Source organism: Haliotis asinina, chromosome 1, assembly GCF_037392515.1.
Source record: "Haliotis asinina isolate JCU_RB_2024 chromosome 1, JCU_Hal_asi_v2, whole genome shotgun sequence".
NCBI lineage: Eukaryota > Metazoa > Mollusca > Gastropoda > Lepetellida > Haliotidae > Haliotis > Haliotis asinina.
In genome coordinates, this window is record NC_090280.1 from 73,926,440 (window position 1) to 73,949,897 (window position 23,458).

Genomic DNA, 23,458 nt, shown 5'->3' on the forward strand with positions numbered 1-23,458 from the left:
TTTGACTCTACTGACTGACTAGCCTTCCTTTTAACAGAGACCACATACCATCGGTATATGGTCTGCTTTTAACGACAAAATCAACATTCATGTCAAGATTCACGTTTTCTGAAACGTTTGTGATCTAAATTGCTTTCTCGAATGCAGACAACAGCTACTGATCGAGATAAAGTTATAGAAATTACTGAAAGATAGGGGGTTTTTTTGTTTTGTTTTGTTTTTTTTAAAAATAATAATCAAATAATTGTTATTGGGGACGTAAAGGCTGTCGGTCATATGGACCTGCAGAAAACAAAAGCTGTGGGTCCGAGTGGTTTTCAGTCGGCTTCGAGCCTGAGGACCGACATTAATTTTAAACCTACTGATGGTTGAGTGACTGGGTGAATGCTTTGTCTCTTCTGGTGTGTTATTTAACGCCAGCATTCTGTAACGAAAAATGTCTGGACCAGTTCAAGTGATCAACATGATGACCATCGACCGTTCCCGGCGAGTAGGTGAGCGGGTGAATGAGCGAGCGGGAGAGTTGTGTCTCTTGTCATGGCCATGGAAGGGAAACAACAACCAGTGAATTGCAGCATACACAAGTCTTCACCCAACAGTGGTATGATCACATGTAATCGTTATGTCACTTTCACACACACTGTGGTCCTAAAATCCATACTGAGCTGGGGAGGATAAAATCTGGGAATACTCAGTGTTTCTAGCACAGTTTCAAGAAGTGAATGCCGTGTCTTCTCACACGAGAATGACAGTGCCATACCCGTACGTGTCAATGACTGCAGAAGGATCTCGACACACAGACAAAAGGGGGTTCGACCACATTCACTCGTTCACATAAGTGGTTGTCCAAACATTTTATACTTAGCTATACAGGAGCACATCAGTTCCGTTTCGACACATTTTATTAGATCACATTGATACATGTTCATGACAGGCGCGATACACATCGACTGCAGATTTAGAAGTTGGCTTTGACGATGGCTGATACCGGTAAGTCTCTGGTGAGTGGAGGGCTACCTATCTCCAATCTATGGACAGAAAAGAAAACAAACAATAAATCTTCCTGTCAAAGCAAAGTCACTTGCATGTTTCCGTCTATATCATGAGTGACTATGATTTCTTTTTTTCTTTTGACCTTGCAGTGAGTGAGTGAGGTTTGTTTAACGTCGCACTCAGCAACATTCCAGCTACTTGGCGGAGTCTGTAAATAAGTGAGTCTGGACCGGATAATCAAGTGATAAACAGCATGAGCATTGATCTGCGCAATTGGGATGGATAACAAGTCCTCGAGCTTGACCATCTGATCCCGTTAGGCGCCTCTTGCGACAAGCATGGCTTCCTGAAGATCAGTTCTAACCCGTATCTTTAGCGGTCCTTTGACTCAGGACACGAGTTTTATCCTATAAACATACAACTACTGACATGCGACTACCTCAGAAAAACAGAATAGTGACAAAATCTATTTAAAAACTGCTCTGTAGACTTCAGCTGCCACACGCCACCTTGCTCTGAAGTCATGGCCAGGATTGGTCATTGGTGATGCAAGCAAATATTGCTTTCTATGTTCCAGTCATCACTAAGAATACATTTACTCAGAGCGTTCGAGGGTCACACTGATGACCCCAGATGAATATGTTGGGCCCATATTTCCCCATGTGATATTGCTGCAATATATGTAACTATACTCACACACATTCAACTTTGTTGTTGTATTACACCACACTCAAAACATACAGCCATATAGCAGCGATCTGTAAGTAATCGAGTCTAGACCAGGCAATCCAGTGATCAATAGAATGAATATCGACCTACCCCACTTGGATACGAAGACGTGTGTCAACCAATCAGTGAACCTGACCACCCCTCCCATTTGTCACTTCTTACAAGAATGACCAAATAATTGTTCGAATCTTGCATTCAGATTGACTCATTGTTTTTGTACCTAAGCGGTGCTATAACGTTTCATGTAACATGAAAAGGAGGCTCCCGAGGGGTGGTCTCTAAATCATGTTTGCAATATCTGTATCCATTTGACTAAATTAATATATTTCATCAGTTCATCGACAGAACTCATTTCGAAATCAGCTTGATAACAAGAGAAAAGACAAATCATATTGAAAGTAAACGCAATATTGAATAGTTCAAACTGATAAGTGTCGAATATATACACATTTAAAATATCTCAAATCACGTGCAAACAAATATATATTTAAAAAATCTAAAATCACGTGCGAACAAATACATATTTAAAAAATCTCAAATCACGTGCCAATAAATTCCGAAATAAGCATGGAAAAATGCACTTAAATTACACTAATACCTTCTATCTACGAAAAATTCTAAACCACTAAAATCCAAAACAGCCGAAAAATAGTCCGAAAAGTCCAAAAAATGTATTTATGATTCAACGCAATTAAATTTTATATGACACCAAGGTGGCAAGATGTCACTGTAAACATCCATCTTGACATACTCCTCAAGAATCCAAAACAGCTGTAAGATGCCGCTCTAAGAGCCCATCTCAAACAGACCCCTCTAGAATTAAAACAATTGGAAGATGTCACTCTCAGCGTCCATCTTAAACACACTCCTCAAGAATCCAAGTAATTGCAAGATGTCACTCTAAGCGTCCACCTTAAACACACTCCACAAGAATACAAACAATTGCAAGATGTCACTCTAGGCGTCCATCTTTGCACCGAACACTCTCCTCAAGAATCCAGACACGCGTGACAGGAACACTCGAACTGGGGACTTGGTCGGGGTTTCGTCATCAAGGTTGATGTCAACGAAGTGAGGGGAATCTTGGAGGACGGGGGTAGAGAGAGGGGCAAGGAGAGAGATGGGAGCTCAGACAGGGGTTCAAGGATGGTCATGTATCTCCCAGTAGGACGCTGACAGGAAGGGAGAGAAGGACAAGTAGAGTGAGAGATGGTGGAAGTAGTAAAACTTCTGAGTAGATGTTAGCTGATAGGAATCCATATGATGATACGTTAGATCAATGTTAATGTTTAAGGTATGTTTTAAAGCGCACGCACACACATACACACTACGTGCCACATAAAACTGATGTCCACATGCAGCAAGAATTTTATTCTCTGCATCGCTCCTTTCTTAGTACAGCTGTGTGCGCATTATAATCTCTGTTAATTTCTCGAGGGACTGAGTGAGCAAATTTAGTTTTACGCCGTTCTTAGCAATAGTCTAGCAACATCACAGCGGGAAAAAGCAGGAATGGGTCTCACACACTGTACCAGTGTGGGGAATCAAAGTCGGGACTTCAGCATGATGAGTGAACGGTTTAACCACAAGGTTAACCCTCCGTCCTTTCATAGAAGGAACAGTGCCGGACATCATAAAATAAACATAGTTTTCTGTAATACTTTCAGGATAATATGTTATGGGTTTTTGTGGCTTATAGGAACGGTTGAAGCCCCATGTTAAAATTCTAGTTGCCCTCTGAATCAGGAATGGTGCGTACAGTAAATATCAGTTAACTTACGTCACGTCACATCACATTGCTATAGAAGGTTGGTTCAGCTTGCCAGTTTGTCAAAGAGATACACTAACTGTTCTGAATTCCTGTGGCATTATTCTTGACTCAGTCTCTCTGTTTTTGTTGTCCTACGTGGGCACTGTGCTAGCACGTCCCCAGTACGATGTGCATATAAGAGCTGGCGTTCTTCACCAGGATGTTTTGGGGGGTGATGGTGGATAAGTTGTCTATGGTACCGCACAAATAAGCGCAAGCTACCTGGATCGATGCCGCTTGGGACCTGGAGTAAAAACCCTTCAGATATCATTCAGTGTTCATTCGTTCATTACTTTCAGTGTCGTCACAACTCCCTCACTCAGATGGTTGGTGACCAGATGAAGTGCAATACATGGAAGAGGACACAAGAAATGGGCTTCACACACTGTATCCATGTGGGGTGTCTTTGAAGTCAGGAATGAATCCATTAACTACAAGACTACATCGGCTGGGAAGTAACATGCCACCAAACAAAACAAACACACTCTGATGTATGACTGTTTATGAAAAATAAAAGTGTTTCATAACCACACACCCATCCTGGGCTCTCAATAAACCTTTACCCACCACTTGACCCATCTGCATATTCCTCCCAATCTCAAATTATCTGCCCTTGATTTCCGTTTGTCTGTTTGATTAGCAATGCTACCAAGTTTAATGTACCAACCAAATTGGGAAGTACCCATTAGAATGGGACTTACAACAGCTCATCAATCTTGGGATTGCCATATCAACACAATGGTGACCAGTTACAATGAATATGATCAAGATAGTGAGAAATTCAATAATGACATGCACAAGATAGTCCTCCAGAATAATTTTGATTGACTTTATGTCAGTCAAACTGATGGTGGCTTTGATTTCTCGGCAACACAAGTTACCTCCATTACAATTTCCTTCAAGCCAAGTAAAATATTATGAAGGTAAAGGCCTAGAAATTTGCAAATCACAAGAAGTACAGTTAAGGATCCAAAGGTGCCTATGTTTACCAAAGTGCGAGCCAAGGGGTATAGTGACAATCACACCCATTGTAACAGTTTTGCCTTGTGATGCTCCTTGACCACTGCATATTGTAATGCAAAATCCCTGCCCATGCAAACATCTGGCTGGACCAACAAGACAGGCAACAGTTCTCCATGTGTCATGGGATTCAGCATCAGCACTGTCACATCTAAGGACAAGACTTGTTGACATCTTGCAATCAAACATACACACAATGTATATTCCTGTGTCAGTGATCTGGTTCATCCATTTCTTCATCTGGGGCACACTGCAATGAAAACAAAACATCTCCAACTATTGAAATGATCTAACAAAGTAACAAAACAACAATATTTCAAATAGTTACACTCACATCAACAACCAACTATTTAAAGTATACTATCCTATCCAAATAGTTACACTCACATCAACAACCAACTATTTAAAGTATACTATCCTATCCAAATAGTTACACTCACATCAACAACCAACTATTTAAAGTATACTATCCTATCCAAATAGTTACACTCACATCAACAACCAACTATTTAAAGTATACTATCCTATCCAAATAGTTACACTCACATCAACAACCAACTATTTAAAGTATACTATCCTATCCAAAAACATCCTAGCCCAAGGATCAAAGCAACAAAAGTTTTAAACATTTGCCTCCATTTATTTACTAATCAGATCCTGGCCTGCTAAAGGGATGGAACTCTGGGATGTTACACTGCACTGCAAAGTGAAGGGTCTCCAGGACAAAAGTAAAAGAATTTGTTTGTTATAAGCAAGATGAAGTTATTCACCATGTTTCAAATCAATATATTCACAACCCTATACAGAGCCCAAAGCAACGAAAGTTGCTACCACATTTGTGACTCATCAGAGCTTGCCCTGACAAAGGGATGTAACTCCATCTAAGAGAACTGCCCCAATTTTCTCCAAGGTTGTCAGTAATAGCCTGCAACCTCGTTGTATCGCGGTACTTGACATATCCATAATTGTCAATAAAATTTGGAACTTATGAAGCCTATTTCATTATGAAATCTGATGAACGTGACATTTAATCAACACATTTGTAAGGAAAATATTATTTCAACTTTGCTAGAGTTTAAGCAAGAGCCATTAGACGAACGAAGCCGGTTAATATTTACCAAGGTAAAGTTCTACATCATATTTCAAATCATTGCATTCACACATACCACCAATTATAGAAAATATATGACCCTACATTGAGCACAAAGCACACAAAAGCTGCTACCACTTTCGCAACTAATCAAGTCCTGGCCTGCCAAAGGGATGTAACTGTGTTTCTCTAGGGTTGTCAGTGTTATAAACAATGCTCACATAAAATTCCACGAAACAGACTTGGTTGTCCTCATTCTTGATCATGTATTGTAGAGACAGGAAGCCTCTGTTGTCAGTTCTGATGGACACCCGAGTAGACTGAGCCAGAGCTTTCACTGTTGGCTTCAGCAGAGCTAGCTTGTACCTGCAGCAAACATAGGTGTCCAGGGGTGAACTGACACAATGGTGAAACGATACATGATACATCTTTTCCTGTATCCATTTCCTGTATTCATACCTTTGGTGAAACAATCAGTAAATGGTTTATTTAGACTCCCCATTACCAACTCTTTATCAGTCAAATATCATGAAAAGGAATTGTTATTTGAATCTCAAGCTTGGTGTTAGAAATAGTCACTACAACATGTGTCAAAACTGGCTTTTCCTTTGCACTCAAGTAGTACATCACCCTTTTGGAAATAAACGCTGTGAATCCTTGCTCAGTAGTTGGTGTAGCATGTCAGATGTCACGATAAAATTTTGCTACAACAAATGTATAATATAAGGCCCATCTGACCGTCTGAGATGGACTAGACTGGAAATGGACTGTCCAACTTTACGGCTAGCCAGTCCGATGGTCTGTAAAAATGTTTAGTGCTCCATTCATATGGGTAAACTGACTAAATTCACCATATGTTGGTCTCTGGTCCGAATAAATCCTTCTGGGGACTGGTAACATTTTGAAGTTGCCACCCCTAATGGCTGCCTGGATTTGGCCTTATTACATACACTGCTACAACAACATAATGCTGTAACATGATTCATTCTCACCTGTTGGATTGAGTCTGTTGACACTGGAAGGATTCCACCATGTCTGAGTCTTTAGGAAAGGCAGACTGCAATGAAGTATCAGCTATTAAACATAAACAGGATCTAAAGGTGTCACAATACAACACTTATTGAAGTATACAAGTACCTGAGGTATGATTCATATTGTGATACCAAGCAGAGCCATTTTTGGTGCTAGATTCTCAACATACCATGAGGCAGTAGAAAAATGGTTGTAATCATCATTATCAGTAAAATGAAACAAAGGTGAACTGAAGGAAACAGCTGTTCTTGTTTTTCAACTTAAGTCAAACCAATATACCCATAGCTATATGACATGCACATGGTTTTGAAAATCTTGTGTTTTCTGTGGTAAGTAGCTGACGACATGTTTGAACAGGGCCTCCTTTCATGAAGCACTAAGGTGATAGTAAGTCGATAAGGTTACCTTAGTGTAATGTTAAAGAATGGGATTGAATGTTACTTCATGAAAGGAGAACCACCTCAATATTGTCATGAACATATTATCACTAAGGGAGAAAGTCTTCCATGGAACTCCAGTCAGGATAAAGCAAATCCATTATAGGGAAGATTGTAATTGTGGTACATTCACACTTTGGTGAATATGTAGTACTGATATGTGTATGGGCTAGTACAAGTGCCTACCCACCCCCACACCTCACCCCTACCCAACCATCCAAACCCCCACTCACCCACAAAAAAGAGAGAAAGGAAGACAAAAAAGCAGATCACTATATAAGAGAGATTACCTCTAACATGATGTCAAATCCTATTTCACCTGACATGAAGCAACATTTACTCAGGTAAAACTTACCTCACATTCTTTAACATTGAGCTGCATATTTCTCAGGCACATTTCTTTCAAAAGTTCCAAGGGCGGTAGGACTTTTTAAAAAATATTTGACAGAAAAAAAATGTGACTAAGGAGGAACACATTATCATTTTTTTTTTATTTATTTTATTTTTATTATTTTTTCTCTCTCCAAAATTGGGAAGTTTAGCATCTGTTAATGAGTTGCAGATTCAGTCACATTCTTTTTTATAGACACTCACTCATTCATTTTATAGACACTCATAGCGGACAAATGGATGATCGGGACACAGACAAGTCAAATTCTTTGTGGAGGTGGGTGGGTGTGGTGGCCTGTTCCACTGAAAATAATAGAACAGCGCTTAGCCAGTCAGAAAACAACATGTACATGTCAGGATAGATAATATGTCATAAACTTACGTGAGTACTGCCAGCATTGCCAAATGTTGACAGTTGAAAGTAAGGTTTGTCTGGAGACATGAGTATCTGTAGTACATCACTGCTCATGTCTAGCTCACTGAACACCTCTCTCACACACTCAGACTGAAAGGACAAAGGAACATTCACATCCAGTAACCTTGACCTAGTATACTGAACAGCAAAAGAAACTCAACTCTGTATTTTGGTCAAGTTTTTAAATAAAGGACATGAACACTTACTTTTGTGAGATTTCATTCTTTTCGAAGCTTACATTTCTTTTGCTATTTAAAAATTTTATATGAATTTGAAAGCTGATAAGCGACATCACAAATAACAATTTATCATCATAAATTTGTATGCAGCATTGCTTAACATAATAAGTAACATATAATCCCTTGGATTAATTTTATCATTAGATTTTACTTTGTCACTCTGATTACATACACGCCTTAAAAATCACCCCATCCCAAAACCTAGGAAAAGAAAATTGAGCCCTTATTACTGACTGTTCGGCAGTGAGCTACTGTGTAAGAAAGCTTATCATCTCCTTCTTCTAGCCAAACAATTTGCATCATACAACTGTTAAGCATGATAAGTATACTTTTACATTAAATTCCTTGACTTGCTACTGACCTTTGACAGAGGATGTCTTAAGAAACATTCTGATATTAAGTTTCATGATTATCAATGAGGAGCCGGAATGAAAAAGGTTATGAGCTGTTTTCAGGAATATGGTTTATTTCTAACACTCATTCAACCTGTGAAGACCCAGGTTAGAACTGATCTTTAGCAACCCATGCTTGATGTAAGAGGAAACTTAAGGGATCAGATTTGACAGATTTGGTTGACAATATTGATCACTGGATTGTTTGGACCAGACTTGATTATTTACAGACCATCGCCATATTGTTTGAATATTGCTGAGCAAGGCGTAATACAAAATTCATCAAAACAACACACACAAAAATACAATCACAGGGAAAAAAATAACCCATTGCCCAACGTCCCTGTCCAGTGTCTAGCTGACTTCCCAATGTTAATTATGTTGTGTTTTTCTTAAAAATGAACAAGAAAATCGGCCTGTATTGTGAAAACATTATCAGGGCAGGTGATTTTACATGTGCCACTGTACCAGAGTACACCAGCACTGTTTTTCAAGTTATTTCCACTCCTGACTCAGACTTTAAAGTTTACAAACAGAAACAATCATGATGAACATGTGTCTAAGCTTTTTCTTGGAAACCTGAGCTTTAGTAGTTATGGTCAAGAAGTTTAGACACAATTTTACATGAATGTTTGTATCGTGATAAGAATCGCAACTTGAACAAGGTACATATGGTATTGTGACCTTGTTGTCGTTTCACCCCTGGTGCAGTCTAAGTAAACTTACTTTTCGTTACACTCCACTACTGAGTCCAAAAAAACATAGTAGGGGGTTGTGTCAAGTAACCTTTGAGATTGACCAATCAGACCACAGCTTACTAAATCGCAAAAGTGGACATTCGCACATAACTTTTGAACTTTTCCCTCGGAAAGGTTTGTACCCGAATGATTCCGAATGCTATTTTCCATATGATCTCTACTGGATAATGCACATGGAGCATGCTACCACACTGAGTAAACAGTTGCTGAAAATAGCATTTTTTGTTAATATTCAAGGACGTCAGCTTCCTGAAATATTAGCTGATGGTAACCATGTCTTCAGAAAGTCGTAAGCATATATACTGCAGGTGAAATACCTGTGTTTTATGCAGATTTTAGTTTATTGAGGGATCAGTGTTAGTGACTTGCAAATTCTTTAAAGTCCTGCCAGACCCTAAACAGTAGCAGTTGTCTGATTGGTTAAATCTGTTCGGTCTTCTCATGTTTGATTGGATGGTCATAGGTTGCTCAAAAGTTACCTGATGCAACCTCTTACCAGGGTTTGTTAGACTCAGTAGTGGAGTGTAACAAACAGTACTGAGAATAAGTTTCCTCAGACTGACCCCTTGTGTACCTTCATAATAATCTTGTTGATGACATTGGTACTGCAGAAATCAAAGTCCAGCACTTCATCTGGCTCTAGGGTCTTGATGCTGCAGTCTGTCAGGACACCCTCCTCCTCTAGACTGGGAACACCAAGTATCATCATCATCATCATCATCATCATCATCATCATCATCATCACCATCACCACCACCACCACCACAACCATCAGTGCGACAAGTATCTAGCTCAGTGACCCAGACTGATTTATTGTCAAATGTTTGTACTGCTTTCATCAGAAGTTCCTATGAAAATGAGCCTGAAGAAAATATGTGCCCTCCAAACCTGTGACACAGTTTATCCCTAATTATGTATTCAATGTTGTCAAAAGTCCAGTACATGTACTTGTTAACACTTATGGAGTCACATCTCATAATTATCATATTTTCTAAAAATTCTGTTCAGTTAATAATCTCTATTTGCTTTTATAGTATTTTGACAGGGGGATGCCTAAAATGTATAGTGAAGATATAAGTTATTCTTAGACTGTCAATGTTTACATATTTCAAACGTACTGGTAAGTTAAGTAATGTGTGTTATATGTTTGAGAGTGAGTATATTTGAACCTATTTTAATCTTTAAACTATCACTCTCATATCACACTCAAATTACACGTACATGAGCACAAGGGGGCAGCCATATCCAGCGTAACACATCTTCAGACTGGTTGTCACACCAGGGATGTTACTGCTGCCAAATATTGTCAGACATTCCTGTGAAAACAAACATAGCATAACACATTGAATAATCACAACAACAAAACTTTAAGGGTCATTTCATCTCATCATTATACACCTGGTTATTTAGTCCCTTGTGTCAATAAATCACCTAGGTTATGATAGGAAGTGAGGGAAGATGAGGTGAAATGAGGTTTAACATCTCAAACAAGAATATGTCCCTTATAATGACAACGTGCATACATCAGTATGTGTGGCTGCTTGTATTAGCCCAGCCTTATGCTGGTTTTATAGTGCAAGTTCACTGTGATACCATAAGCTTCAATACCCCACCCAGACACACTATACTGACTCCAGGCCGACCAGTCTTTGCTATGCACATTAAGGCTGAGTGTCAAGCACGGACCATGTTATAAAGTCTTTTGGTATGACACGGCCGGGGATCACACCTGCAACCTTCATCTGTCTGGGCAGATGCTGTAACCACAACACCATGAAGTCAGTCACCACAGCAAGTAAAGCCATGTTAATATATTAAAGTTTTGAATTAAATTGACAAAAACATAACACCAAAAAACAACTTAAGGCTGGGGCTGAAGAACAATGATAGTCCAAAATTAAGATACATGGATAGGTCTTCTGATGAGATGTCAAAATAGGTTTTAGAAATTCAGACATAATTGATACATTGATGATGTAGCAGTACAATAAAGGTTTTAGACTACTTTGTCAGTTTCAAAATTAATTTCAACCGGAAGCTGAAGAAATACATTTCAAAAGAAAGAAGGTTTGAAACAAATCAGTAACAGTGATATTTGTGTATCTGTAGTGGGGTTGTACATCACCTTCCCACAAACTTCTGTAAGACATGGTATGAAATTGTATACTGTACAGATTTCATGGCAAAACATGTGGCTAAAGAAAATAAGCATAATTACTGTTGTTCCTAGCAATAATGCAGGTCTTGGGATCCATGCAATATGGCGCATAACACAGAATATAGACCCAGTAAAATCATATTTAACATGTGCACAGCATAACTGGTAGACTAACAAATAGTCTCTGAAATATGTTAATAGCGAAAACAATAAAATATAATGAAAAGGAGCCCTGAGACTTTCTTCATTTGACTGAAGCTATTGAAATCTACACTTGCCACATTTTCTGACTAGCGTGGGCTTTCTTGGATATATTTGCTTCAGTGTCTGTATTACAGACTACAAAACTGAGTGCTGTGCCCAGTCAAACCTGTGTTATGTTGTCAGAGGTGAAAAACAAACTTTAGCAGAGTAACATAACTCTTTGAGCCATTGAGTCACATACTCAAATGTTCATCTCAAATGGGTATCCTAATTATCATTTGGGTTTTGCCAGTTTCCATTAATTGTAAGAATATGATAAAGTTTATATGTTAGTTTAAGTGATTGCGATTTATGTTGGATTTGTAATATGAGAAAACATAAGAATGACTGCTAGTTGCCAACCTCAATATACCTCAGATATCTTATCTACCCTTACTAACACAGAAGCTAAGATTTGACAGTGTGTACACATATAAGATCAAATTTATTGAGTATTTACAAAACTTCAAGCATACATGTACACAACAGACATAACAGGAATTGAGTTTTCATGTAAACATTTGTAATTTATGCAGATACACAGCTTATCTGTACCCCTGTTTTATAAGTGAAAAGAGGAAACATGCACCTGGAACTTGCAATCAAACATAATATTTAAGTAAAACTACAATGTCACGATTACAATAATTACATCATTTTTATATCATAATTAATAATTGGACATATGAGAAAAGCTGAACATTTTGTACTTACTAATAACACTGTTAAATTTATTTTGAATGTAATTTGATCTTCCTTGATTGAAAATTCATGGAAAATTGCCTCTTGTATGAATGCATTGGCTTGAACACACTTCGCATCTTCCACGGTCACCTTCAGTCCCATAGGACTGGCAAACACTGTGGCAGTCTGAAACAAACACAGCATTCTACAAGGTAGTTTAGGCCAACAATAAGGATATTATTTAGGATGAAGACGTAATGGTTAATTCATGGCAGGAAAATTATGGGAGATAATTATGGTATATATTCTTTTACAGATTCCAAGTGAGAGCTCCAAAGAGAAACAGAATCTATACTAAAACAACAACAAAACAGTGTCATCAATAAAGTTTCTACCTTTCTTAATATTCACCACATTCTGAAAACGTAAAATGCCAAACAGAGTAAAAAATAGTTTGTACAAAATTGAGACTGAGTTAATAAGAGCTATAATCGGCAATTCGTAAACTGTATCGTTGCAGGGTTTGATCATGATCATTCTGAAATCAAATAAAAATAATTATTGACTTACTTCTTTGAAGTTTATCGCTTTTAGTATGCTTGAAACATTCCTTGCATTGTCAACTTTTGCGACAAGAATATTCTGGTTGTCATCATCTGCCTGTTGTGTCGATAGACTCATTGTCCGTTACAAATTTTGGGATTGCATCACAAAATATTAACAATCGCTAGCATCTGATCTGTATTTACCGCCATCTTGTTGTCCTGTCGAAGGGAGGTAATTAAGCGGCAAAGATGTGTACCATCCCGTAAAAAAAAGAAGAAATATCTTGATGTGTATCAAAATGCGTCATAATTAATACAATAACGTGTTGAGGGTGAAAGTAAAGACGGTTGCACCTGGTTCCGATCGATTATTACCTTATCTACAAGCTGTCGCTAACATCGTCATGTCGAATTCTAAAACAACTTGGAAGTAGGAATCAATTTTTGGTAATTTTTTTCCAATTTTAACCAGACTGGGTCCATGTTGTCTGGCAGGCGCAAACATTAAGTATAGTATGAGCTATGTCTGTACAAATATGCATTATGCTAAGCATCTACATCTATGATACTACCGGGGTATGGCCTAAAAGTCGGGCCGGGCCACGGCGTGCCAAATGTATTATTGGATAATGATCGCACCATATCCATGCCTACAAATGATGAATGCAACATGCATCCTTGAAAATAATAATGGATTTAAATACACTTCAAGATGCTTCTGACGGAACGTGCAAAGCCGGACCGAACGCTTGTGATACGTGTATGTTGAGACTATACAGAAAAGAGTGTTGTACTTTGAAGAAACGTGTTTGCACATGCTCTGCTTAGTGTTATTTAGGTAGATATTATTGCATTTTTTCTGTCATGTGCACTAGTAAATTTAAGCATTTACATACTCGCAGGCTATGGGATTTTTTTGCTGAATTTATGCTTTTTAGAATACAGTGGTAATACATGCGATTTTTTGCGCGTTCGATCGCATTTTTCCTTTTTTTATCCTTTATAACATATTACAAAATGTTGTGATGTAATATATTTCTTTTAAGACATATTTATAATCATGTAACAGTTGCCCACTGGCTCTCGCCAATGCCCACTCCTCTTTAACATAAACATCCTCTGCTGATTCAGCATGAAACAATAAAAGTTAATTAGGAAACCCCACCTGTTTTAATTAAGGAAAGAAAAGCTGTAAAGACACTGTCACTTCCTGCCCAGAACCCCAGGATGTCATACCTCACGCGCTAAGAGAAGTAAGTAACTTTCTCACACAGACATATCAAGGGCAACACATAACACCAAGACAATGTCTTTTCTCTGGGACTCTCGATATGTTATCAATGTTGGTTTTAACGGGGAGCCTATATAGATTGTAGAGTATCCCTGGTTTTAACGATACATTTTCAACCAAACCATACTTTGAATTCTAGCTACCCAAATCCGCAGATTTCGTTTTAATATTCTGCAATCCATTTTTAGTAGTACCCGGTGGCCCGGCCCGACCCGACTTTTCTTGGCCCGACTTTTTAAGCCATCCCCCAGTCTGGTGACATTGGTCACAGTTATTTAGAACAAGCGGTCCAATATCATATATTTGTTGCTCACCTGAAGTCATGGCACAATATCAAAATTCGTCTAGTTAGTACCATAACATTTTCGACACCACCAGGGTAAGTTCTGTCTGACAGTCGCTACTGGTCTGTATTATCCCAACCCACACCCTTACATGGCGGTGAGGTAGCCTTGTGGTTAAGCGCTCGCACGTCACGCTGAGGATCCGGGTTCGATCCTAAAGAAAGATTAACGTGTGTGTCAGTGGTAGGGCGAATATGTCACACCTATTGTTACTGTTTGACATCATTTACAATTTTACAAGTTAGGACAGTAAAATAGGTAAAATCTGCTTTCTGTCTGTCGAGACCAGTGGTGACATGCAGGCGGGGAAGTTAAAGAGGAGTTAGGGGTTAACAAACCCATTCTAACCACTGTGCTCTGGCAAATGGGTTGCAGCAGAAACTGGCCCTGTTCCACAAACCGATCGCATCACTGCGACAGTCGCAAGTCTATGCATGTTAAATCATGAATGCATACATGTGAGTTACGATCTTCGTTTCGTGGAACGCGGGTAGTTCATCTATCTATCAGAACTCCAGGTAAAGATTCAGGTTATCTGTAAATATACAAATCAGCACCACACTATCTAGTGATCAGCAGCATGAACATAGATCTGCCCAGTTGGGAAATGGTGGCATGTGTGAGAGATCATAGATTCTTTAATATAAATGAAACACACAGGCCCAAAATAAGGAGATGTTTTGACCATATTCAAGTGCAAATAAGTCGACTAAGTTAAAGCATAGACGACTAAGGAAATACGACACACGGACGAATATATGTATTGGTGTCATTGTCAGCTTTAATTCAGTACACTCACTGCACATGTGTGTACACAGGTCAGTACCTTGCGACACTACCCTTGCAGTCGCCGGATGTTCACTTGGGGAATTCTTGTCATTTTCATGTCATGTCAGTGTAGAGAGGACGAAGGAGACATTTACGGACGCGTCGATCAAGTTGGTCCCACAAATTGGGTTCAGGTGAGGGGATTTGGAAGGTCAGAGAAGGACACTAACGCATGTATTGGGAGAATTGCGCCTGTTACGTGACCTAGGGTCGAACGTTATGTTGGAACAGCTCGAGATTAAAAAAGTGAGAGGTGGTGAGGTCTCAGGATGTGGTCGATGTAGCGATTTGCCAGAAAATTGTTTGAAACACCACGAGTTCTGATTTACCCATGTAGGGCATTGTACCCTACATCATGACGCTTCCACCATCAAATATGACAACCTGTCGAATGCAGTTCGGCGCAAAACGCTCATGTTGACGTCGGTAGACGCGTTGTATTTCATCCATGCATAGATATGTTCGAATTCTTACTTCTCTCTGAAGATTCAGTCTTGGATGTTTGGTCGGAAATTCTTCGAACACCTATCCTGTAGTGTCTGTTGCTGTGACATAATCGATGACGGAGGTGAAACACCCGGATGAATCGGGGCTGAGCAGAAGTGGTCACTCTTGGTGTTACACTTTTGGGACGATCTTGGGTCGAACTGAAGCAGGTATATCAATGCCATAATCAAGATGAAGTGCAGTATAAGACAGACAGAAAGACAGATTTTATTTTGGGACGATCTTGGGTCGAACTGAAGCAGGTATATCAATGTCATAATCAAGATGAAGTGCAGTATAAGACAGACAGAAAGACAGATTTTATTTTGGGACGATCTTGGGTCGAACTGAAGCAGGTATATCAATGCCATAATCAAGATGAAGTGCAGTATAAGACAGACAGAAAGACAGATTTTATTTTGGGACGATCTTGCGTCGAACTGAAGCAGGTATATCAATGTCATAATCAAGATGAAGTGCAGTATAAGACAGACAGAAAGACAGATTTTATTTTGGGACGATCTTGGGTCGAACTGAAGCAGGTATATCAATGTCATAATCAAGATGAAGTGCAGTATAAGACAGACAGAAAGACAGATTTTATTTTGGGACGATCTTGGGTCGAACTGAAGCAGGTATATCAATGTCATAATCAAGATGAAGTGCAGTATAAGACAGACAGAAAGACAGATTTTATTTTGGGACGATCTTGGGTCGAACTGAAGCAGGTATATCAATGCCATAATCAAGATGAAGTGCAGTATAAGACAGACAGAAAGACAGATTTTATTTTGGGACGATCTTGGGTCGAACTGAAGCAGGTATATCAATGTCATAATCAAGATGAAGTGCAGTATAAGACAGACAGAAAGACAGATTTTATTTTGGGACGATCTTGGGTCAAACTGAAGCAGGTATATCAATGCCATAATCAAGATGAAGTGCGGTATAAGACAGACAGAAAGACAGATTTTATTTTGGGACGATCTTGCGTCGAACTGAAGCAGGTATATCAATGTCATAATCAAGATGAAGTGCAGTATAAGACAGACAGAAAGACAGATTTTATTTTGGGACGATCTTGGGTCGAACTGAAGCAGGTATATCAATGCCATAATCAAGATGAAGTGCAGTATAAGACAGACAGAAAGACAGATTTTATTTTGGGACGATCTTGGGTCGAACTGAAGCAGGTATATCAATGTCATAATCAAGATGAAGTGCAGTATAAGACAGACAGAAAGACAGATTTTATTTTGGGACGATCTTGGGTCAAACTGAAGCAGGTATATCAATGCCATAATCAAGATGAAGTGCGGTATAAGACAGACAGAAAGACAGATTTTATTTTGGGACGATCTTGCGTCGAACTGAAGCAGGTATATCAATGTCATAATCAAGATGAAGTGCGGTATAAGACAGACAGAAAGACAGATTTTATTTTGGGACGATCTTGGGTCAAACTGAAGCAGGTATATCAATGCCATAATCAAGATGAAGTGCAGTATAAGACAGACAGAAAGACAGATTTTATTTTGGGACGATCTTGGGTCGAACTGAAGCAGGTATATCAATGCCATAATCAAGATGAAGTGTAGTATAAGACAGACAGAAAGACAGATTTTATTTTGGGACGATCTTGCGTCGAACTGAAGCAGGTATATCAATGTCATAATCAAGATGAAGTGCAGTATAAGACAGACAGAAAGACAGATTTTATTTTGGGACGATCTTGGGTCAAACTGAAGCAGGTATATCAATGCCATAATCAAGATGAAGTGCAGTTTAAGACAGACAGAAAGACAGATTTTATTTTGGGACGATCTTGGGTCGAACTGAAGCAGGTATATCAATGCCATAATCAAGATGAAGTGCAGTATAAGACAGACAGAAAGACAGATTTTATTTTGGGACGATCTTGGGTCGAACTGAAGCAGGTATATCAATGCCATAATCAAGATGAAGTGCAGTATAAGACAGACAGAAAGACAGATTTTATTTTGGGACGATCTTGGGTCAAACTGAAGCAGGTATATCAATGCCATAATCAAGATGAAGTGCAGTTTAAGACAGACAGAAAGACAGATTTTATTTTGGGACGATCTTGGGTCGAACTGAAGCAGGTATATCAATGTCATAATCAAGATGAAGTGCAGTATAAGACAGACAGAAAGACAGATTTTATTTTGGGACGATCTTGGGTCGAACTGAAGCAGGTATATCAATGTCATAATCAAGATGAAGTGCAGTATAAGACAGACAGAAAGACAGATTTTATTTTGGGACGATCTTGGGTCGAACTGAAGCAGGTATATCAATGTCATAATCAAGATGAAGTGCAGTATAAGACAGACAGAAAGACAGATTTTATTTTGGGACGATCTTGGGTCGAACTGAAGCAGGTATATCAATGCCATAATCAAGATGAAGTGCAGTATAAGACAGACAGAAAGACAGATTTTATTTTGGGACGATCTTGCGTCGAACTGAAGCAGGTATATCAATGTCATAATCAAGACGAAGTGCAGTATAAGACAGACAGAAAGACAGATTTTATTTTGGGACGATCTTGGGTCGAACTGAAGCAGGTATATCAATGTCATAATCAAGATGAAGTGCAGTATAAGACAGACAGAAAGACAGATTTTATTTTGGGACGATCTTGGGTCGAACTGAAGCAGGTATATCAATGTCATAATCAAGATGAAGTGCAGTATAAGACAGACAGAAAGACAGATTTTATTTTGGGACGATCTTGGGTCGAACTGAAGCAGGTATATCAATGCCATAATCAAGATGAAGTGCAGTATAAGACAGACAGAAAGACAGATTTTATTTTGGGACGATCTTGGGTCAAACTGAAGCAGGTATATCAATGTCATAATCAAGATGAAGTGCAGTATAAGACAGACAGAAAGACAGATTTTATTTTGGGACGATCTTGGGTCAAACTGAAGCAGGTATATCAATGCCATAATCAAGATGAAGTGCGGTATAAGACAGACAGAAAGACAGATTTTATTTTGGGACGATCTTGCGTCGAACTGAAGCAGGTATATCAATGTCATAATCAAGATGAAGTGCAGTATAAGACAGACAGAAAGACAGATTTTATTTTGGGACGATCTTGGGTCGAACTGAAGCAGGTATATCAATGCCATAATCAAGATGAAGTGCAGTATAAGACAGACAGAAAGACAGATTTTATTTTGGGACGATCTTGGGTCGAACTGAAGCAGGTATATCAATGTCATAATCAAGATGAAGTGCAGTATAAGACAGACAGAAAGACAGATTTTATTTTGGGACGATCTTGGGTCAAACTGAAGCAGGTATATCAATGCCATAATCAAGATGAAGTGCGGTATAAGACAGACAGAAAGACAGATTTTATTTTGGGACGATCTTGCGTCGAACTGAAGCAGGTATATCAATGTCATAATCAAGATGAAGTGCAGTATAAGACAGACAGAAAGACAGATTTTATTTTGGGACGATCTTGGGTCAAACTGAAGCAGGTATATCAATGCCATAATCAAGATGAAGTGCAGTATAAGACAGACAGAAAGACAGATTTTATTTTGGGACGATCTTGGGTCGAACTGAAGCAGGTATATCAATGCCATAATCAAGATGAAGTGTAGTATAAGACAGACAGAAAGACAGATTTTATTTTGGGACGATCTTGGGTCGAACTGAAGCAGGTATATCAATGTCATAATCAAGATGAAGTGCAGTATAAGACAGACAGAAAGACAGATTTTATTTTGGGACGATCTTGGGTCAAACTGAAGCAGGTATATCAATGCCATAATCAAGATGAAGTGCAGTTTAAGACAGACAGAAAGACAGATTTTATTTTGGGACGATCTTGGGTCGAACTGAAGCAGGTATATCAATGCCATAATCAAGATGAAGTGCAGTATAAGACAGACAGAAAGACAGATTTTATTTTGGGACGATCTTGGGTCGAACTGAAGCAGGTATATCAATGCCATAATCAAGATGAAGTGCAGTATAAGACAGACAGAAAGACAGATTTTATTTTGGGACGATCTTGGGTCAAACTGAAGCAGGTATATCAATGCCATAATCAAGATGAAGTGCAGTTTAAGACAGACAGAAAGACAGATTTTATTTTGGGACGATCTTGGGTCGAACTGAAGCAGGTATATCAATGTCATAATCAAGATGAAGTGCAGTATAAGACAGACAGAAAGACAGATTTTATTTTGGGACGATCTTGGGTCGAACTGAAGCAGGTATATCAATGTCATAATCAAGATGAAGTGCAGTATAAGACAGACAGAAAGACAGATTTTATTTTGGGACGATCTTGGGTCGAACTGAAGCAGGTATATCAATGTCATAATCAAGATGAAGTGCAGTATAAGACAGACAGAAAGACAGATTTTATTTTGGGACGATCTTGGGTCGAACTGAAGCAGGTATATCAATGTCATAATCAAGATGAAGTGCAGTATAAGACAGACAGAAAGACAGATTTTATTTTGGGACGATCTTGCGTCGAACTGAAGCAGGTATATCAATGCCATAATCAAGATGAAGTGCAGTATAAGACAGACAGAAAGACAGATTTTATTTTGGGACGATCTTGGGTCGAACTGAAGCAGGTATATCAATGCCATAATCAAGATGAAGTGCGGTATAAGACAGACAGAAAGACAGATTTTATTTTGGGACGATCTTGGGTCGAACTGAAGCAGGTATATCAATGTCATAATCAAGATGAAGTGCAGTATAAGACAGACAGAAAGACAGATTTTATTTTGGGACGATCTTGGGTCAAACTGAAGCAGGTATATCAATGTCATAATCAAGATGAAGTGCAGTATAAGACAGACAGAAAGACAGATTTTATTTTGGGACGATCTTGGGTCAAACTGAAGCAGGTATATCAATGCCATAATCAAGATGAAGTGCAGTATAAGACAGACAGAAAGACAGATTTTATTTTGGGACGATCTTGGGTCGAACTGAAGCAGGTATATCAATGTCATAATCAAGATGAAGTGCAGTATAAGACAGACAGAAAGACAGATTTTATTTTGGGACGATCTTGCGTCGAACTGAAGCAGGTATATCAATGTCATAATCAAGATGAAGTGCGGTATAAGACAGACAGAAAGACAGATTTTATTTTGGGACGATCTTGCGTCGAACTGAAGCAGGTATATCAATGCCATAATCAAGATGAAGTGCAGTATAAGACAGACAGAAAGACAGATTTTATTTTGGGACGATCTTGGGTCGAACTGAAGCAGGTATATCAATGTCATAATCAAGATGAAGTGCAGTATAAGACAGACAGAAAGACAGATTTTATTTTGGGACGATCTTGCGTCGAACTGAAGCAGGTATATCAATGTCATAATCAAGATGAAGTGCGGTATAAGACAGACAGAAAGACAGATTTTATTTTGGGACGATCTTGCGTCGAACTGAAGCAGGTATATCAATGCCATCATCAAGATGAAGTGCAGTATAAGACAGACAGAAAGACAGATTTTATTTTGGGACGATCTTGGGTCGAACTGAAGCAGGTATATCAATGTCATAATCAAGATGAAGTGCAGTATAAGACAGACAGAAAGACAGATTTTATTTTGGGACGATCTTGGGTCGAACTGAAGCAGGTATATCAATGCCATAATCAAGATGAAGTGCAGTATAAGACAGACAGAAAGACAGATTTTATTTTGGGACGATCTTGGGTCGAACTGAAGCAGGTATATCAATGTCATAATCAAGATGAAGTGCGGTATAAGACAGACAGAAAGACAGATTTTATTTTGGGACGATCTTGGGTCAAACTGAAGCAGGTATATCAATGTCATAATCAAGATGAAGTGCAGTATAAGACAGACAGAAAGACAGATTTTATTTTGGGACGATCTTGGGTCGAACTGAAGCAGGTACATCAATGTCATAATCAAGATGAAGTGCGGTATAAGACAGACAGAAAGACAGATTTTATTTTGGGACGATCTTGGGTCGAACTGAAGCAGGTATATCAATGTCATAATCAAGATGAAGTGCAGTATAAGACAGACAGAAAGACAGATTTTATTTTGGGACGATCTTGGGTCGAACTGAAGCAGGTATATCAATGTCATAATCAAGATGAAGTGCGGTATAAGACAGACAGAAAGACAGATTTTATTTTGGGACGATCTTGGGTCAAACTGAAGCAGGTATATCAATGTCATAATCAAGATGAAGTGCAGTATAAGACAGACAGAAAGACAGATTTTATTTTGGGACGATCTTGGGTCGAACTGAAGCAGGTATATCAATGTCATAATCAAGATGAAGTGCAGTATAAGACAGACAGAAAGACAGATTTTATTTTGGGACGATCTTGGGTCGAACTGAAGCAGGTATATCAATGTCATAATCAAGATGAAGTGCGGTATAAGACAGACAGAAAGACAGATTTTATTTTGGGACGATCTTGGGTCGAACTGAAGCAGGTATATCAATGTCATAATCAAGATGAAGTGCAGTATAAGACAGACAGAAAGACAGATTTTATTTTGGGACGATCTTGCGTCGAACTGAAGCAGGTATATCAATGCCATAATCAAGATGAAGTGCAGTATAAGACAGACAGAAAGACAGATTTTATTTTGGGACGATCTTGGGTCGAACTGAAGCAGGTATATCAATGTCATAATCAAGATGAAGTGCAGTATAAGACAGACAGAAAGACAGATTTTATTTTGGGACGATCTTGGGTCGAACTGAAGCAGGTATATCAATGCCATAATCAAGATGAAGTGCAGTATAAGACAGACAGAAAGACAGATTTTATTTTGGGACGATCTTGGGTCGAACTGAAGCAGGTATATCAATGTCATAATCAAGATGAAGTGCGGTATAAGACAGACAGAAAGACAGATTTTATTTTGGGACGATCTTGGGTCGAACTGAAGCAGGTATATCAATGTCATAATCAAGATGAAGTGCAGTATAAGACAGACAGAAAGACAGATTTTATTTTGGGACGATCTTGCGTCGAACTGAAGCAGGTATATCAATGCCATAATCAAGATGAAGTGCAGTATAAGACAGACAGAAAGACAGATTTTATTTTGGGACGATCTTGGGTCGAACTGAAGCAGGTATATCAATGTCATAATCAAGATGAAGTGCAGTATAAGACAGACAGAAAGACAGATTTTATTTTGGGACGATCTTGGGTCGAACTGAAGCAGGTATATCAATGCCATAATCAAGATGAAGTGCAGTATAAGACAGACAGAAAGACAGATTTTATTTTGGGACGATCTTGGGTCGAACTGAAGCAGGTATATCAATGTCATAATCAAGATGAAGTGCAGTATAAGACAGACAGAAAGACAGATTTTATTTTGGGACGATCTTGGGTCAAACTGAAGCAGGTATATCAATGTCATAATCAAGATGAAGTGCAGTATAAGACAGACAGAAAGACAGATTTTATTTTGGGACGATCTTGGGTCGAACTGAAGCAGGTATATCAATGTCATAATCAAGATGAAGTGCAGTATAAGACAGACAGAAAGACAGAT

General features: G+C 38.7%; 1 protein-coding gene across 3 annotated transcripts; it reads right to left on the reverse strand.

Annotated features, from left to right (window-relative positions):
• Window positions 1-884: 884 nt before the first annotated feature.
• On the reverse strand, window positions 885-13,169 carry LOC137282401 (cell cycle checkpoint protein RAD1-like). 3 transcript variants are annotated; one of them, XR_010956808.1, is made up of 9 exons: window positions 12,961-13,159; window positions 12,421-12,576; window positions 10,527-10,621; window positions 9,880-9,991; window positions 7,884-8,006; window positions 6,635-6,699; window positions 5,864-6,008; window positions 4,522-4,802; window positions 885-1,028 (listed from the first exon to the last, which is right to left on the reverse strand). XR_010956808.1 is itself a non-coding variant. In XM_067814161.1 (9 exons), the coding sequence occupies exons 1-8, from the start codon at window positions 13,069-13,071 to the stop codon at window positions 4,764-4,766; spliced, it is 846 nt and encodes a 281-aa protein (XP_067670262.1). In that variant the 5' UTR covers window positions 13,072-13,163; the 3' UTR covers window positions 885-1,028; window positions 4,744-4,763. The 3 variants fall into 3 exon arrangements, 2 of the variants coding, with proteins under 2 accessions (XP_067670262.1, XP_067670253.1); XM_067814161.1 differs by having other exon boundaries at window positions 4,744-4,802; window positions 12,961-13,163; XM_067814152.1 differs by lacking the exon at window positions 885-1,028 and having other exon boundaries at window positions 4,018-4,802; window positions 12,961-13,169.
• Between the last annotated feature and the right edge of the window lie 10,289 nt (window positions 13,170-23,458).